The sequence below is a fragment of the Myotis yumanensis genome, unplaced genomic scaffold (genome assembly GCF_028538775.1).
Source record: "Myotis yumanensis isolate MYYU_CA2020_CCGP unplaced genomic scaffold, mMyoYum1.0.hap1 SCAF_6, whole genome shotgun sequence".
Lineage (NCBI taxonomy): Eukaryota > Metazoa > Chordata > Mammalia > Chiroptera > Vespertilionidae > Myotis > Myotis yumanensis.
Window position 1 is genome coordinate 29,150,459 of NW_027223757.1, and position 19,086 is coordinate 29,169,544.

The 19,086-nt window shown below is 40.5% G+C and overlaps 1 protein-coding gene across 7 annotated transcripts in view; it reads left to right on the forward strand.

The window, feature by feature from the left end:
* The window catches only part of PHACTR2 (phosphatase and actin regulator 2), a 238,841-nt gene that overhangs the window by 147,040 nt on the left and 72,715 nt on the right, over positions 1–19,086 (forward strand). For all 7 annotated transcript variants that reach the window (XM_070417821.1, XM_070417823.1, XM_070417822.1 and 4 more), the window contains exon 2: positions 10,585–10,752. In XM_070417821.1, coding sequence (XP_070273922.1) covers positions 10,585–10,752 — 168 coding nt within the window. The remainder of the gene's footprint in view (positions 1–10,584; positions 10,753–19,086) is intronic.

Here is a 19,086-nt window from a genome sequence, read left to right on the forward strand (position 1 = left end):
GAAGTCTTTAGTAGCTTTTCCCTGTGGGAGTTTAAAAATAATGGCTGCCTCCGTTAGAAAAGCAAGTTAAAAAACTGATGGTATCAAATTTCTAAAATTAATGCTACGGTACATAAGGATTCTGTGCAATCAAATGACTGTAGGCAATATAAGTGAGGTGGGCATTCTGCCTGCATCCAGCATGAACTTATCTGTGGCGACACTGGGCATAGTTTTAGAGAGCAAAGCAGTACCTGCTCCAGCTCCTGGATTAGTCCAAGGAAGTGGTGGAGGGTGGAATTAAGTTATTATTCATTAGGATTATTATTCTTGCCTTCTCTAAAAATAGAGCCTTGTTCCCACCCATGACCCTCTGACCTGTTTTGTACAAAGGACACTCCAGAGGCAAACTGTTGAGGTTAAATCCCATCTACCATCCGTGACCTTGGGCAAGTTGCTTGGTCTCTCTGGGCTTTTGTTTCCTCATTTACAAAATGGAAATACTAATAGCACATACTTCATAGGGTTGTAGTGACAATTAATGAGGTAGTATTTATAAAGCACTGGAATAGATCTGAATGTGTCCTAAAAGATTGATATACTTAGCACAAATATGAGAATCATAGAATTTTTAAAGTTGGAAACGAGCATAGAGATCATTTAACCTAATTTCAGAAATGAAATATTAGGATCCTTGCTCGAGGTCACAGGGCTAGTTAAGTAGCAGAGTAGGGTCTGGGACTCAGCTCTCTTTTGGCTAACAGTTAACCATCCCAATTGGATGGTCAAAACCCAGAACATTCACTGAGATTTATTGCCTCTCCTGATTGTGCAATACCTTCTTTGCTTTTTGTTCTACAAACAGAATCTTACTGCTCTTTTAGAGTTACTAGGAGGTGTTGCTGGTTCACCATGAGTTCAGCTCTCATATTCCCATGAGGACAGCCTCATAGATCAGGGGGGCTGCAGGGGGGCAGGGGTGCTTGATCAAGATCAGATGACCTAGCCTATGTCTCTACCACAGGTTAATGATTTGGGAGGCCACAAAGCTTTCTTAAGTCTCAGTTTCCTCATATATAGGGCTTTAATGTATATATATATATAGAATAATGTAGAACTATTAAACACGATTATTGTTCCTATAAATGATAATATGACGCTCAATGTTTCTGTGGATTGCATTTCTCTGAATGGCTGCCTGTTTTATTATGCAGAGTAAGCATAAACATAAAACTATTTACAGAAAATAACTTCACCTTTATTTTATTATTTTTTAAATTAAATTTATTGAGATGACATTGGTCAACATAATGATATAGGTTTCAGGTGTGTGTTTCTATGTTACAAGATCTGTATATTTGCATCTATAGTCAACTCTTCTGTCACCATATATTAGGACCCCCTTCCCTCTGGGCAACCACCACGCTGCTGTTTATGTTCATGAGTTTCAGTTTTATATCCCACATATGAGTGAAATCATATGGTTCTTAGCTTTTTCTAACTGACGTATCCACCTTTAATCTTGCTTCTAATTTAGCATGGCTTCAGGGCAACCACAAAAGATGACAGAAAGGTAGATTAGCTCTCCCAGAAACCTAGTAAAGGAAAGGAGATATTATTTACATTTTTCAGGTGAAGAAAGTGGTAATGATAGCCTTTCTAAAAAGAAGAGGTGTCTATAAAGCTCCCCGTTTTTGAATAGTCTGTCATCTGAGGTCTTGCTAAGATAGCATATTTCTCATTTTGTAACTAGGTAGCTGCACTTTGAAACGCGCATGTATTGAGATGAATCTCACATAATAGCATTCAGTGAGAGAAGACAAACACAAAAGAATTGCTGTATAATTACACTAAATTGAAGTTCAAGAACACATAAAAGAAGTTAGCAGTGATGGAAGTTGTAACAGTGGTTATTTGGGGGAATGGATAGGATGGGAAGAAGGAGAAGGATGGGCCTGGAAATGAACTAGACCTTGATATGGATGGTGTGTGTGTGTATTCTTATAGAGAAAGAGGAAATAAATATTTATTGGTTAAATTATATAACTGAGTAAAGAGTAAATATCTTCCTCAAGTGCCATGCTGAGTAGGGGGCAGAGCCTGGACCAGATCTCAGGTCTGTCTGCTTCAGAGATGGGCCCCTCACTCACTGCTTTAACTCGGTGCTAGGAGTCACCCTGAAAGACCCAGGGAGATCACAGACAGGATTGTTGCCCTTATAGAGCTCACAGCATAGGCGGGGGAAGCAAACATGATGGTGGTCAGTGATGCCAGCCCAGGGGCAAGGCTGGAGCAAAGACGAAAGCAGAGCATCCCAGGAGAGAGCAGTAACGCTGAGTGGGGGGCTCGGGAACATTTTGCAGGGAGAGGGAGACCTGAACTGGGACCACAAAGATGAGTAGCCTTTCCCGTGGAAATCAAGAATGGAATGGCCTGAACATGAACAAACCAAGGGTGGTTGACCTTTTAAAGTAATTCCAAGAAAAATGTTCTCATCACAGTGCTGTGCTCATAACAGACAGACGATACCTATTTATGGAAAAAGGTAAAAAACAAACTTACAAAATCCTATCTTTGCACATGTATCATTACATGTGGGTATGAGTTAGCAATTCAGAAACTGCTATACATATATACTGGAATGGGACAAATGGACAGCGAATGTTAGGAGCAGGTTTCCCACTCTTGGAAAGTAAGGTTACAGATAAGCAAGAGGGGAAGCCAGAGTGAGCCATGTGGTACTGGATTAGAGTTGGAAACATCACAGTGAACTTTTGTTTGGCCAGATAAACAAAGAGATAGGTGATAGATAGATAGATAGATAGATAGATAGAGAGATGATAGAATGTATACATTTGGCTCAGTATACATACATGTATTTCCTAGCTCTGTTTGTTCAGAGGACCTAGAAGCAATGATACCCCTGTGAGTGCTACAAGCACTCAGTCTTGGATTCTGATAGCAGCCTCCAGTGAAAGGAATTAGAGAAATTTTCAACTTTCTATGTATAAATGTGTCTACCGCTGCCTAAGAATCTGAGAATAGAATTTTCGAGTTAGAAACGACCTTAGTTGGCACTGAGGAAAATTACTTTTCATCAGCTGATAGTTCCTTTAAAAAATAATCAGCATTAAAGTAAAAGTTATGGCTAAAAATATGTTTTAAATTATTTAGCCATCATCTTAAAATCCAGCAAGAGTAAAACGAACAGAATGTAAACAAGAAATTAAAGAAAAAGAATAGAATGTGAGAAATGTTGCTATAATACAGTTAAATGAAGAAATTTTGGTCTCCTCAGAGGTAGACGGTTCTTATAACGTGCTTCCAAATTTGCCAATTTCTGTTCTTCTGTCACTTGAAAGAAGCTATAAAGTTTCACTAGTCATTCATCTTACCCCCTAAAAGGAAGAAATTTGATCTAACCCAATGTAAACGCTTATTAGCAAGAGAGTAAGCATCTCCTTCAGACAACAGAAGACAAGGATAACCACCTGACTTCCTTATAAACCATCAGTCTCTTCTGTGATGGCTCATAGAATCAGTTCACGGTGACCTTTTTGTCCACTTGGCTTTGTGCCCAGAATCTATAATAATAAAGGGGTAATATGCTAATTAGACCGGACATCATTCCCGGCATCCTTCCTGACGAAGTGGGGGGTGGGGGTGTGAGGGGGGCAGGAGCCAGCCGGAGGGTCCCCGGGTGCCTGCCAGCGGCCCCGGGGAAAGCCAGCTGGGGGAAGGAAGGCCTACTCTTGCATGAATTTTCGAGCATCAGGCCTCTAGTTGTATATATGCCCCTGTGTATGACAACAAATTTCCTACATCACTGTGTCAGTTTAGAGAGAAGACTCACATAGGATAGGAAATAGAGGTATATTTTCCCTAAGCACTGTTCTAATGCTTCTTTGCCATGTGTTTGATGGCCTTTAAAGGGACAAGTGGCAGAATGATAGTGGAAGCAAAAACTCTAATACAAATTAAAATGCAGTGATAATATTAGGTAAGCATAATAAATTACAAAGGCACAAATAGCCTAGAAACAATAGTTTAAGGAAATAAAGGCTGGTTTGCTTGTTTTTTTGTGTGTGGGTTTGTTTTGTTTGTTTTTTGGGGTTATTTTTGGCTTCCTTTAAGTTCTTGATTTTTAAAATGTCAGGTGTTTTTATACAATGCCCTTTTAACCTGTATATTTTTCTGTAGTACAATAAAATCACTATGAGTACTATTATAAGCATATACTTAGTACAGCAGAGTATTGTCAAAGCATTTTTTTAACCACATGATTTCTCTCTAATTGTTTTTGTTACTATTGGGCTTCAAAAAATATATTATCATTAACCTTTAGCTATTTAAGGATATCTGGAGGAAAGGTGAGACAGTTTTTGCTGCCTACTATGGTACAAAGTGGCTATCAGTCTATACAGAATCAGTACCAGGAATTCTTTTATTGAGTTTTTTTTTTTTAATTTCCAAATTATCTTTTACCTAAAAACTTGTGAATTGGAGCACTCTGCCACATTTATCTCACTTCCTCAGTGGCTGAAATGATTATGTGTTGAGAAAAATCTAAAATAAATACTAACTTGTCACATAACTACCGAATATTATAAAAATTCTACAAACTCTTTTATTAGATTTAATTTTTGTAAGAATCCATGTCAGCCAGTCCTCAGATCTCAGAGGGAAGACTATCCAAACCTACGCTTCATTTTATGTGGTAATTCTCTAGCCTCTTTAGTTTTGGCATCTATGGTCACATTTGCACTGGAACTACTTAAGTGATAAATTTCTGTTTAAATGAAAAATAAAACCTGCACGTAATCTCTGAATTTTTAGCAGTTGGTGGTGTAGGGAAGTCTTGTTGGGTGTGAGCTTATTTCAGTGAGAAAATAGACTGAGCTGTGTCATTTAAAGTTATTGCATCTGAGTTCGGCTGGTGTGCTCAGTGGTTGAACACTGACCCATGCACCAAGAGGTCACTGGTTTAATTCCCGGTCAGGGCATATGCCCGGGTTGTAGGCCCCAGCTGATCAATATTTTTCTCTCATTGACGTTTCTGTCTCTCTCCCTCTTTCACCCTCCCTCCCTCAAATCAATAAAAACATTTAAAAAATAAAATTGCTGCATTTGAATGATGAATGACTGTATGCAAAATATTTTAAATATTTAGATGATATTTGAAATATTTTGAAGTGTTGAGCTCAGGTGTGAAAAGGAAAGTTCTGATGAATGACGGATTACTCTTGATAACATGAAAGTGGGTAAAAATGAACATTTAAAGCCATCAGGAAATGTAGACTTTCATCTGGAATTAACCTGACAATTTGTTCTTTTTTTTTTTTTTTTTAATATATTTTATTGATTTTTTACAGAGAGGAAGGGAGAAAGATAGAGAGTTAGAAACATCGATGAGAGAGAAACATTGATCAGCTGCCTCCTGCACATCTCCTACTGGGGATGTGCCCGCAGTACATGCCCTTGACCGGAATCGAACCTGGGACCTTTCAGTCCGCAGGCCGACGCTCTATCCACTGAGCCAAACCGGTTTCGGCAAGACAATTTGTTCTTGTCTGCATGTAATGCAAGATTCCCTAGACTTGTGAAAATTTTTTACAAAGTTTCAAACTAATTGTAATGGTAAATTCAGCAAAAAGAAAGATTATAGAAATATCTATGGCCCTGGCAGTATCCTAGGTGTTTGCAGGAAAGAATAGAGTTAATGTCCTGTTTATACTACTCCAAAGCAGGTAACAGTCCCCTTCGTGGTCATGGTGTAAGAGAAGTACAATGGCAATTTAGCCAACGTTGCCAGCACATGGTTTCTAATTGCAAGTGTGGTTTACTATAATAGCCCAATTATAAAATTACAGGGGGATTCATTCACTCAGGAAACAGTATGTGTGAGTCTGTTGCTGTGGTCATTGGCACTGGCCCAGGCTGTTTCCAGAGTACAGATAAAGTCTAGAATTGCAAATGCATAATAAAGAAAGATAATGGCTGTTAATTCCTTATACAGTAATGGATTTAGCATTAAGGCTTTCATTTCTCACTTATCAACTACCTCACTCAATCTCCCCATCTGGCACCTAGGGAATTATTTAATTTTTGTGTGTTTTTTGTTTGTTTGTTTACTTTTGTTTTCAGGAGAAAAATATACTATTCTTAAGTTGTTCAGGTCCAAAGCAAAATTTATTTCAATCCTCACCTGAGGATATGTTTTTATTGATTTAAGAAATACAGAGAGAGAGAGAGAAAGAGAGAGAGAGGAGAGGAGAGGAGAAGGGAGGGGAGGGAAGGGGAGGGGAGAGGAGGGGAGGAAAGAAAAATATCAATTGGTTACCTCCCATAAGTGCCACAACCCAGGATTGAAACCGAAACTTAGGTGCCCTGACCAGGAATCGAACCCACAACCTTTTGTTCTATGGGATGACCCTCCAACCAACTGAGCCACCTGGCCAGTGCAAAACAGAATTTTTATGGAGTATTAGAGAATTGGATATGTGGGTTGAGAGAAAATGAGAACTAGGATGTGTATCTATAGCTACAGAGGTGAATTTGGGATGAAAAGTTAACTTCCTATGTTTGTAATAGTCAGCGCTTTATGTTTCACAACATTTAAATTGTTCAGAATTGAGCCCTTCAGCATAAAGTCTCAGTGAAAAAGAAATACCATACACTTAGTTCCTCCCTGGGTTTCCCCTAGTTTAAGGAAGGCAGTTGGACAGGAGTGAAAGTGAAATAAATAAGGATTTTACTTCTTCACTCTGGTTTAGCTTTAAAATCAGTCTGTTCTCTCTCTCTCTCTCCCTCTCCCTCCCTCCCTCTCTCTCTCTCTCTCTCTCTCCCTCCCTCCCTCCCTATTGCACTATGGCCAACATGGGCAAGGCAAAATAGATTAGGAGCCATACACATAAGAATTTACATTTCTACCTGAAATTAGAGTAGACTTCACTAGTGAGAAGAATGAGATTTATCATTTTTTTTTTGTTTGAAAGGAGTACTCCTAAGGATTTAGACATTGACATGTACTAATTGTCTTTTTTTTAATTCAGTCTAAGATTTTCCTGCTTCTTGGTTTGTCAAGTAATCTTTTTATTGAAATGTAGATATTTTTGTATTATGTGATGTGACTAAATTTTATCAACACTTTTATTTAAACTGGCTTTGTCTGACATCTCTCCAGCATATGAAGCAAGGGTGCTAGCTCTTTACTGCCAGGTGGAGGGAAAACTCCAGGTTCCTCACTTGTCCTCTGTTGATACCTGTTGGTGGAAATGGGGGTGGTGGTAACTCCTGGTTATTGTTGGGCACAGTGAGATTTTCAGATCCCCACGTGGTCTCCACTGACACCACAGTGGGTGGGAATGGTGCTTCCCCTGGGCAGTGGCTGGATACTACCCAGTATTGGGTGAGAGCAGGAAGAGAGATACCTCGTTACTACAAGTATGGTTGGAAGTCCACGTTCCCTTTTCGAGGTTCATGAGGGTAGCAGTCTAGTCTCTCCACTCAGCCTTTGCTGGCCTGGATGGTCTTAGTTTCTTCTGTGGTGAGCAGTAGAGCAGTTATTGTTTAAAAGTTTTCTGTCTTGCTAGGCTGTTCCTTTCCTGTTCCTTTGGCTTTCGTTGAGGCCTTTTTAGTCTAAGACCATTGGTGACTGCTTGAGCGACAAGTCTGGTATACTAGTACATGAGGAAAGAACGAAAACCCAGGAACCTCACTTCCATGTTGTTTCTTGGGTCCTGAGGTCCCAGGCTGGTCTACTTCCTTTTCACCTTGCAGAGTCTTCTTATGTTGGTTTTATATATGACACTCGGGGTTTTTTACCTGTACTTAGCAGGAGGAATAGGAAAAAAATGAATCTGCTCCATCTTCCTGCAAGCCGAAGTCCTTGCCATTTCATTTTTGTTTTATTGTTTTGTTTTTCTCAATATTTTGTTATGAAATGTTCTGAAAATGAAACAACTGTACAGTTAACCAACACCTATCCACCGCTTAGATTCAACACTTAACATTTTGCTAATTTTACTTTATTGTGTACAGGGTGGGGCAAAAGTAGGTTTATAATTGTTCATATGGAAAATGATACAATAATCCTATATAATAAAGCGGTAATATGCAAATTAACCCTCACACCCTCACAAGATGGCTGCCTACAACCAGGCTGGCAGTGGGGTTAGTGAGGGACGACCAAACGACTGAACAAGCAGGCTGCATGGTGTGACCAGGCCGGCGGGGGAGGGGGGCAGTTAGCAGCGACCAGGCTGGCAGAGGGGGGCAGTTGGGGGTGAGAAGGCTGGCAGGGCAGGCAGTTAGGAGTGACCAGGCCAGCAGGGAGGGGGCGGTTGGGGGCAATCAGGCTGGCATGCAGAGGCAATGAGGGGCGACCAGGCAGGCAGGCAGGTGAGCGATTAGGAGCCAGCAGTCCAGAATTGTGAGAGGGATCCCGGATTGGAGAGGGTGCAGGCTGGGCTGAGGGGGACCTCCCCCCCATGCAAAAATTTCGTGCACCAGGCCTCTAGTTAATCTATACTAATAAAAGGGTAATATGCTAATTAGACCAGGAGACCTTCAGGACATCCTTCCAACAAAGCCATGGTGGCAGGACCAAGGCAGAGGCTGTTAGGGGCGATCAGGCCAGGAGGGGAGGGCAGTTGGGGGTGATCAGGCTGGCGGGGGAGGCAGTTGGGGGCGAGCAGACCATCAGTGGGGGGTAGTTGGGGGCGATCAGGCTAGCAGGGGGGGCAGTTGGGGGCAAGCAGGCTGGCAGGGGGACAATTGGGGGTGAGCAGGCCAGCGGGGGGCGGGGGGGCAGTTGGGGGCGAGCAGGCTGGCAGGCAGGTGAGTGGTTAGGAGCCAGCAGTCCCAGATTGCAAGAGGGATGTCCAATTGCTGTTTAGGCCTGATCCCACAGAGGGTCCCAGATTGGAGAGGGTGCAGGCCGGGCTGAGGGACACACACCCCCATGCACGAATTTCATGCACCAGGCCACTAGTTAATAATAAGAATAAACTCTGTTTTGAGTACTACCAACTGTAAACCTACTTTTGCCCCACCCTGTATTTGTCCATTCTGTCTTTCCATCCATTTATTATTTTTAGTGGACATCAGTACACTTCACCCATAAACACATCAGCTTCAATATTATTAATTGGACTTCACTACTTATGTTTTTTTTTATTCAAGAAAAACTGTCTTAAATTTAATAATGTTATATATAATAAACATTAAAATTTCAAGAAAAAAGCATTTTGAGTATAATAATATTCCAAAACTGTACTAACATAGTATGATATCATAAAAGTTGTAGGAAATATTAAAAATCTGCAAATAACAGGATTACTTCTATTATAATCTAGAATATATATTTTTTTCTCTGGCTCTATTTTTGTTCATCAGTTTATGTTGTTCATTACTTATGGAGTTTTTTAAAGGTAAATTTTACATAAAGTGACGTGCACAATATCATAATTACCATTTCATGGGTTTTGTATAATCCATCCCTTATTGAGATCATTTCAATCACCCCAAGAAGTTCTTCACACCTCTTCTCAATTCTTACTGCTACCTCACTCCCAAGAAGCAATTATTGTTCTGCTCCCTCCCTCCCTCCCTTCCTCCCTTCCTCCCTCCCTCTCTTCCTTCCTTCCTTCCTTCCTTCCTCTTTGTTTTTTTTGGGTGGGGGAGAGGAATGGCCATAAATTTATTTTGTCTCCTTTAGAACTTCATATAAATAGAACCACACAGTATGCACTTTTTGCGTGTTGCTTTTTCCCCAGCTCAATGTTTTTGAGATGCATTCAGGTTGTTCTGTGTATCAAGGGCTCTTTTTAAAAAAATTGCTAAGTGCTATTTCACTGCAGAAATAACATTCTGTTATCCAATATGGGCTCATTCCAGTTTTTTGCCATTAAAATTTGATAGTTGGGGTAAGAAGTCATCACTGTCTTTCTTCTGCTTTGAACATAGTGCAAGGCAACCTAGGTTTTGTACCTTTCTTGTGATTAATAACATGACCAAGGCACATAAAGATATGTTCTATCACTTGCAGTACCCACATTTTCCACATTTCTTGTTGGTAGTGATAGCTATTGTTTTCTTTGAGGCTGAAAAATTTTTTGTAATAGAAGCAAAAGATAGTTTTAGCATTGTGAAAATTAGAATTTAACTTCTTGGCTCTCAATTTTACTTTGTGAAGGAGAAACCGTAACTGTAATATTTATTACTGAGAATGCCAAACTAGCCTTTGGGGAAACATCCTATTTCAGAAATATTTAGAATACTCTATTTTGCACAAAGTATTGATGTAGCTGTTGCACATAGATTCAGCTGGTTCAATGACCCATACTTGGTCTGTCCCTACCTATTAACTAAGCCTCCTGCTTCTCTGTATCCACAAAATGATGATCTAAGGGGACTATGATTTCTGATTCATTTATACTGATTGATATCAGGGGAGTTCAGCCAGTTGGGAAATGGGCAAAGTAGACTTTATCTGAGATTCCAATTAAAGTGGGCATGCTTGCTGTTAACGGTGCAAGAAGGAATGGATGAAATTGCTTCACACTGGCATTACAGCTTTCCTCTGACTCGCTTTTCTTCATGCAGTTGACGGACTGGACAAAGCTTCCATAGCCAACTCAGATGGCCCTGCGGCAGGCTCCCAGACGCCTCCCTTCAAGAGGAAAGGGAAACTGTCCACCATCGGTAAAATCTTTAAGCCTTGGAAATGGAGGAAAAAGAAGACCAGTGACAAATTTAGAGAAACCTCAGCAGGTATGAATATCATAACTTTGTTAGAAGAGAAGATAAATTGTTAAATTCGCCAAAAGGTAAAAAAAAATAAATAAAAAATGGGGCTTGCGGGTTTTTTTTCTGGAAAAAAATTAATTCATATTTAAAGTGAAATTATTTCATTTAAGGATGAAACAACTATGAATTCTGACTTGCCTTCTTTTTCTAATCATTTTTGGCTTTCTTAGATAGTCTTGTGATATATAGTTGTAAATTCACATGAAAACTGATGTGTAGGGAGGGGGAAGTAAAATGGAAAATTAGGAGTTGAAATGTTATTTGCTATCATTGTAGCTGCTAGTATCCAATCCATGCACACACACTCACACACACTCAGACTCAATTGTATATCTATCTACTTCATTCCAGTAGCACGATCCTATCTGTTAACTTAAAAAATTTTAATGTCTCTCTTTTTTAATGTATTTGTTCTGTGGGCAAAATTTGAATGGCTGTATAAAAGAAGAATATTGCTCTATTTATTGCTTAATGTTATATTTCTATCATGTCTTTAGGGCTAGTCTCTGTCCTGGGGGAGTAATAACCCCATTGGCATGCAAGTTTTTTTTTATCATTAGTTTATTTTGTGGCTTTTTAAACCTTAAGAATTATAGCATTTAGTACCTTTCAGATGGACTCATAGAGGAAGCTCACTTTAAATCTCAGGCCAGAATTAAGCCCAACTTAAACAAGTGTCCAGTATCAGTGGTATTTTGTTAATATATCTTCATTTAAGTTCAGTTTTTTCCATGCTTATTGTCCAAAACAGTCACTTCATCAAAATTCCTCATTGCACCACAGTCTAATATCGTCAGTGTGTGTACAGGGTCACAGAGCATGTCTTACTGGCCTGCACCGAGGTAAGAGCTGGCCTTTCATTTTAGAGCTGTGAAATAAGATAAAAAATGCCACAGACCTTCCTAAAGAAAATGGTCTCTGATGTATTTGCAGCTATATAATATCTTTGAGCATTTAATATCTTAAAAGAAATTAGAATACTATACCTAGAAGTTGTTTCAAAATAACCCTGGAAAAGGAATGAATATAGATGAAAGAAGATTGGCCACAAGTTGGTAATTGTTTAAGCTGTGATGGGTATATGGGGTTTATGATTCTCATCTCTCTACTCGTAGATATTGGAAAATTTCCTTAATGAAAAGATAGAAACGGAAAAGTAACTTGGGCCCTAGCTGGTGTTGCTCAGTGGATAGAGCATCAGTCTTCAGACTGAAGAGTCCCGGGTTCGATTCCAGTAGGGGAGTGCAGGAGACAGGGCACATGCCCAGGTTGCAGGCTCTATTCCCAGTAGAGGGAGTACAGGAGACAGCTGATCAATGATTATCCCTCATTCATTGATGATTTCTCTCCCTCTCTGAAATCAATACAATTATATATTTTAAAAAAGAAAAGAAACTTGGCTGAGAGAAATAATGATAGCTTGGTGATTGAATCCTCTTCAGTTCCTATTGGCTTCTTGGATTACGAGGCAGTAAGAAGTGGTGGATAGAGTGCTGTGCTGAGTGAGGACTTCTGGGTTATAGTAGTATCCTTGCCACCAAGGTGCCGTGTGACTCTGAGCAAGTCAGATCAGAGTTGAATGAGTTGAATTCTAAGGTGCTTTCAATTCCATATTCTGTTGTCAGTCCTTGACTCCTTCCAACCCCTTGCTGGGCACCCTGTTCTTCCTTGTTCTTCAATTATGAATGGAACTACACTGGCCTTCTTAAGTGCCTCCTCTCACAGTTCCCTACGCATTGGGAGAATCTGGCTCTTCTCATTACCATGGCTTCCCAAGATGGGAGGAGGTCTCTGGAGAGTAGCATTAAGGAGACACTGAGAAGACAGGGTTGACACCTCTTCAGTTGTCTCTCTTGCTCTTTACCTGAATCTGGGCTGCTAACTTCTAAAGACAGCTGCAGTGAAATGCCTCTTCATCTTTCCTTGTCACCTCTTTTCAATTATTTTAACAGTAAGGAGGCTATAACATATTCCCACCAACTCTGAATATTCAGGAAAAGTGATTTTAAACACTGAAGTATTATTTTGTTATCCCATATTTACTGAAGATAGCCTGGCCATCTTCATATTCTCTTTTTCCTTTTCAAATTGATACAGGATTTTATATAAGTTTAGCTCCAAGAAGTTCTTGGTGGATACTGTATTTCTAGTTCCTGAGGACTACCGAACTACATTAAAAATCTGAAAAAGTTATTAGATTCCTCATTGGTTGTTTTTCTATCAAAATTGTGACAAAATATAAACAAGCCACATGGATGTGTTAACAGTTCTTTGTAAATCTGCTTCCTACATTGACTTGCACGATTTCTTTGTAAACCCACACTATTGCTAATGTTTTACTGGAATTTTATAAGAGGTTATCAAGTGTCCAGTTATAAAGTACTTTATCATCACCTTAAATGTCTGTTTAGTTTAAGGCTTAAATTCCTGCTGAGCTTTGTGGAATGTATAAGTAAGGCCTAGAATGAAGGGCAGCACGAAATGGTAGGTCGTGTTTCCTTCACGTTGAGGGAAGAGGTCACACACAGAGGAAAATCGATGTGGTTGGAAGTAACCAAGAGAAAACTCTTTTCTTCTTCTAATAAATTATCTCAGAAACAGAGAAATCTGGCTGTCTGGATATGACCAAAGTCATGTGCTATCTGGAAAACTATAAAGTACACCTTAGGCAACAGCCACAATATCTTGGGATATGCAAGAAGATGAATTCTTTCCAAGAAAAGTAATTCTTCTGTGTTTTTCCTTCTCCTAAACTCCTGGCTTTATAATTACAGGGACATGAATCTTTCTGTGTTCCACTACGAGGTGATTAATACCACTTTTCCTAGTCTGGATTTCTGCTGTAGGAAATTTTAATTGGTAGTAAATGGGATGCATTGCTGATTCATTAATGCCATTGTAATAAATGCCATTGTAATCACACATTCATTGTGATGCTAAGAGGTAAAAAGAGTTCTGTCTTCGGCCTGCTGTGGTAGTCAGCTTGTCCGGTAGGCCAGGATGAGTCTGTGCCCCGACTTTCAGGTCTCCGACCTTGCTTTAACCCTTTGAGTGCCAACCAATATCCTAGGAACTATGCTAAAATTGCCAAGGCATTTTTGCTGATTTCACAGCAGTTTAGGAAAAAAATTATGAATCGCAAGTAAATGAAGTTACATATTAAAAAACTTAAGGAAACCTTTACTACATTGACATATTTAGCAATATCATCATCACTAATAACAGCAGACTTAGAACTGGACGCCATTTCAAAGCTTTGATAGCGCTCCCGGCGCTCAAGGGGTTAAATTAGAAAAGCTACCTGTATTTTCACCTCTGTTTGGGCTGGTCTGTGGACTGTCAGGTCCTAGGGCAAAAGAATGGCCCCTTTCCATTTACTCACTGCAGGTGTTTTTCTCCTTTACTTTTCTTGAGTGACAGGGTCCTTCTTAGGTGTGGTACCACCTAATCTCTAGGTCCTATCCCTTTCCTATCACTAGAACTCATAATGTTACTTACACTTTTTTTCCCCCTACATAATCATTTGTTCCTGTTCTTTTTTGGGGGGTGGAAGGTAGACTAAAGTCCCTGTCTCTGGATCTTTCAACTGTGTCTAAACACAGTTGTGCCTCTAACTTCTGCATAGACTGCTACCATCAAGACCAAGTGTCTTAAAAACCCAACCTGTATCTGCTGCTCCCACTTTCTGTCTACACCCTCATTCCTCTCCCCAGAGCAGTCACCTCTGTATCTAGCACTCCACTGAGGTAGTTCCAAGCCTCCTAATCATGCATTTAGTATTACTCTTTCATTGTCACCCATTTCAACCTCTACATTTGCCATTGCTGATTAGTTCTTCCTTGATTTCCAAAAGGTGTCATTGTTTGTCTTTGATTTTTCTTGCTCTCTTTTGCCCCCTCTCTTCCCTTTCTCATCTCCCCTAAATCTTTGAGGGGACTTTACTACGTGTCTTAGCCCGTCTCATTCTTTTAACGTGTCCTTCCTCATCACATCCTCTCTTCTCAGTACCCACATCCCTTAACCCCAGGTTCCAGGGCACTTTTACCCAAGCATTTGATGAGCAGCATGTTAACACAGAATCCATTCATACGATCTGCATATATCTACACTGAAAATGTGGTGCACGCCAGGCATTGTCCCAGAGCCGAGTGTTCTGCAGCAAATGAGCAAGCGAGGTTCTTGCTCTCATGGAGCTTTCACTGTAGAGAGGTAAGGTGCTGGAAAATACTATGAGTGAGCACAGGGAGTGAGGGACGAGGGAGTAGAAAAGCACTGTGTACAAACATGTTCCAAACCAAAGCAGAACCCTTGCCAACCCCACTATCCTAGGCAGTGCAGATGTGGCTTTGTTTAGCATCCAGACTTTGAACCATGGAGTTCTTTGACTCTTTCCTACCTGTTACCATCTTCCCATTTGGTTAGTTCTTAAAACCATTTATTTATTTCCTCCTACTTAGATGGTCTCTAACATCAACCTTTCTTCTCAATCCCCATTGTCTTGCCTGTCCTCATTACCCTCTATCTCAGTTATTTCATGTAGCCACTTTGCTATACTTAGGTATTGGCTGTCCTAGCTGTAGAAAGCTATAGAGTGCTAGAGACGGCAGGGAGAGGCTGGGTCCTGGCAGGAAGCCCACGAGGGAAACCTGACTAGCTGGTGAGGCTGACAGAGAAGGTTCAGGATGCCACAGGCTTACCCCAGAGTAAGCAAGATAGCACTTTTCCAAGTCTCAGGCCAGACAAGTAGAACAGTGGGTTCCCCACACCAAAATGACACACATTCCACCAGGTAGGGTAGAGTAACGGAGCATCCAGGTGAGTGAGATTGGGAAATCCAGGCACGCCTTGGTACAGAAGTGGTAGTATTCATGGGCAGATGGGGCTGGATATAAGGAAACAGACTTAAATAGGGCCTCCATCCTCGGTTCTGTTTTGTTTTTATGGAACTAGGGGATAGAGCTGGTAACCAGGACAGGAAGTTACCAAAGGCATCAGGACAGAAACTCACTGTACAAGGTGGAACACAGAATGGGTCCGTGGGAGTAACTTCCTCAGCCCCCAAACCTCAGGTGTTGGAGCTCCTGTTGCTAGAATGACACAGCCCAAGACCTGAGAGGGAGGTGAGAGCAGAGGCTGTTGCGGATTTGGGGAAATAGGTAGGCAGAGCACCCATCTCTCCCTTCTCCCCTCCAGATCACTCTGATCCTACCACGAGGGAATCTCCTGCAGGTGGAACTGGGTTCTGTCCCGTCGTACTCAAAAAGTGTGACTGACCCCACATGGTTTCCTAAATGAATTTCAGATTCCTCAGCTCTCCTCAAAGTAACCCAAACTGACCTTTCCTAGCCTTATTAGTTTTGGCCTTGAACTTCAGTCACACAAGGTCACTGAGCATGCACTAAGCCTACTTGTCCCCAGGCCATTCTTATTGCTCTTCCCTCGTCCTCTGCGTACCTCCTTCCCCATCTACAGCTGGTGAAAGACTACCACCTAAACAAGGGTCATACGTGTCTCTTCTTTCTGAAGCTATTGGCCTTGATTCTGCACCAGCTGGGTAGGAACCTCTCCTCCTTTGCTTGCACTGCTGTTATGACAAGTATATTTTCACTTCTTTTCTAGTTTATCTATCTGCTCCTAACTTACTGTGTAAAGTATTTAAGGGCAGAGACTATCTCACTCAGCTTTGCCCTCACTCAGCTTTGCTCACTTCAGGTGTCTTATGCAATAATTTGTACCGGGTATGCACACTTACATGTGCCTTGAATTGCTTATTTATTTTCTATTCTCTGTAACTAAAAATAGAGCACTTGGGTACTTTAGGATTTCACAAAAGAAATTGAAGATTTAGAAACCATACTGGAAATAGAGAGTAATTTAAAATACTAATCAAAAACATCTGTACTCATAATTACAACCATATAACTATTTTTTTTATTTTTTTTAAAATATATTTTACTGATTTTTTACAGAGAGGAAGGGAGAGGGATAGAGAGTTAGAAACATCGATGAGAGAGAAACATCGACCAGCCGCCTCCTGCACACCTCCTACTGGGGATGTGTTCGCAACCAAGGTACATGCCCTTGACCGGAATCGAACCTGGGACCTTTCAGTCCGCAGGCCGACGCTCTATCCACTGAGCCAAACTGGTCTGGCCATATAAAACTATTAAGAGGCCAATAAAATAATAAAGAAAAAATGTTTCTATCTTTTGACCCTATTTTGAAAGTAAGTTATACTCCTAAAGAAAACTAAGGCAACTTCTCTTCATTAAAATCATGACTTTTATTTGTTTTGTTAGAAATGGGGAAGGAATGCCAGTCTAGATTTTTAGATAACAGTGTTGCAAGTTATCAGCTTTCTATTAACCAGAGTAACTTGTAGAGAGTCATCTGGTAAAAATTTTAATTTACCAAAGGTACTCAGCATTTCCTAATAATAACAATGGCTAATGTTTTTTGAATGCTATTGTGTCAGTTCCTGCTCCAAGAATTTTATTCACATTAGCTCATTTAATCATCAAAACCTATGAAGTTTAAGTGCTACTGTTTATTCCACTTTTTTAAAAATATTTTTTATTGATTTTTTACAGAGAGGAAGGGAGAGGGATAGAGAGTTAGAAACATCGATGAGAGAGAAACATCGATCAGCTGCCTCCTGCACACTCCCTACTGGGGATGTGCCCACAACCAAGGTACATGCCCTTGACCAGAATCGAACCTGGGACCCTTGAGTCCGCAGGCTGACGCTCTATCCACTGAGCCAAACCGGTTAGGGCTATTATTCCACTTTTATTCGCGAGGAAATCACTTGCCCAAGGAAACACACCAGATAGGAAGCAAAGTCAGTATTTTAACCCAACCAATTTGGCATCATAGCCAATACTTTAGACCATCACGCCATGTTGCATCTCTAGAAGATAACTTCATAGCCAGATCAGTAAGGATTGCTCATTGAAAGATGAGTCTAATACATTGGTTTGCATCATATACTAGTTTTTGCCATAAGAAGGATTTGGTCTCTTATTTTGGTTCTTGACTGGCTTGATTTTCTATACCTAAAAAGGAGGGCAAAATTAGAGGATTTGCCCAGGGTGATGTTTGTTAAGGACTGGTCTAGTTGCATTTTTACTTTATCTCGGTCCACTGAGAAGATGGAAGTACTTGCAGATATCATTCACTCTCGCACCATTTTGGAGGAAGAGAAGATGTCTCCCTTTTCCCAATTTGTATAGCGAGAGAAGATACCTAACCAGCCATAACCACGCAGCACATCCAGGTCCACATAGGGCTCCTTGCTTACATGGTAGACAACACTCACTTGTCCTTTCAGATACCTACTACATGCCAGGCACTGTTACAGTGATACAACAGGAAACGGAGGAGGAGAACTGCCCTTCCTTATGGAGCTTACATGCTAGCAGGGGTTTACAGAAAGTAAACCCAGTAAGAGAGTATATTAGAACAGGAGAAGAGAAAAAATAAAGCAAGAAATAGGGAATGTGGGAAGGAAGTTACAGTTCAAAACAGTTTGGCTCAGTGGATAGAGCCTTAGCCTGGGTCCTGAAGGGTCCTGGGTTCAATTACAGTCAAGGGCATGTACCTAGGTTGCAGGCTCCTTCCCCACCGGGGCCCTGGTTAGGGCTCGTGCAAGAGGCAACCAATCAGTGTTTTCTCTCACATCAATATTTCTCTCTGTCTTTCCCTCTCTCTTCACTCTCCTTAAAAATCAATGGAAAAATACCCTCGGGTGAGGATTAAAACAAAAACAAATAAAATAGTTGTCAGGGAAACTTTATCAGGAGGAGCAACAACATTGGAGCAAAGAGAAGGAGGGAAAGAAAAGCACTCAGAGAAATCCTATTAAATAATGATATGCCTTTCCTTCTGTCTAAAAATGGTGTTCATACACTGTGAGTATAGTTCAGTATAAACTTCTCTCTATCCAATACTTTAGCAATGAAAATTCCCCACATTCAGTCACCTCATGATTGTTGATTCTAATAGCTACAGGGGTAGGCAAAAGTAGGTTTACAGTCAATGAGATGATGATGATAATACAGAAGTTAATAAATAATAATACAAGAATAAACTGTTTCCTGTACTCACAACTGTAAACCTACTTTTTCCCAACCTGCATCGCCAGCACCGTGGCTCCTAACAAATCACGTGACTTCACTCTATACAGTTCTACTAGAGGAGGAGCAGGAATCCAGGGAAGGGATGTAACTCTGCAATGTAAAACATTTTGTTATGGCTTCCTTTCTTAAATTTAAATCCAGGAACCAGTCCATCAGAAAG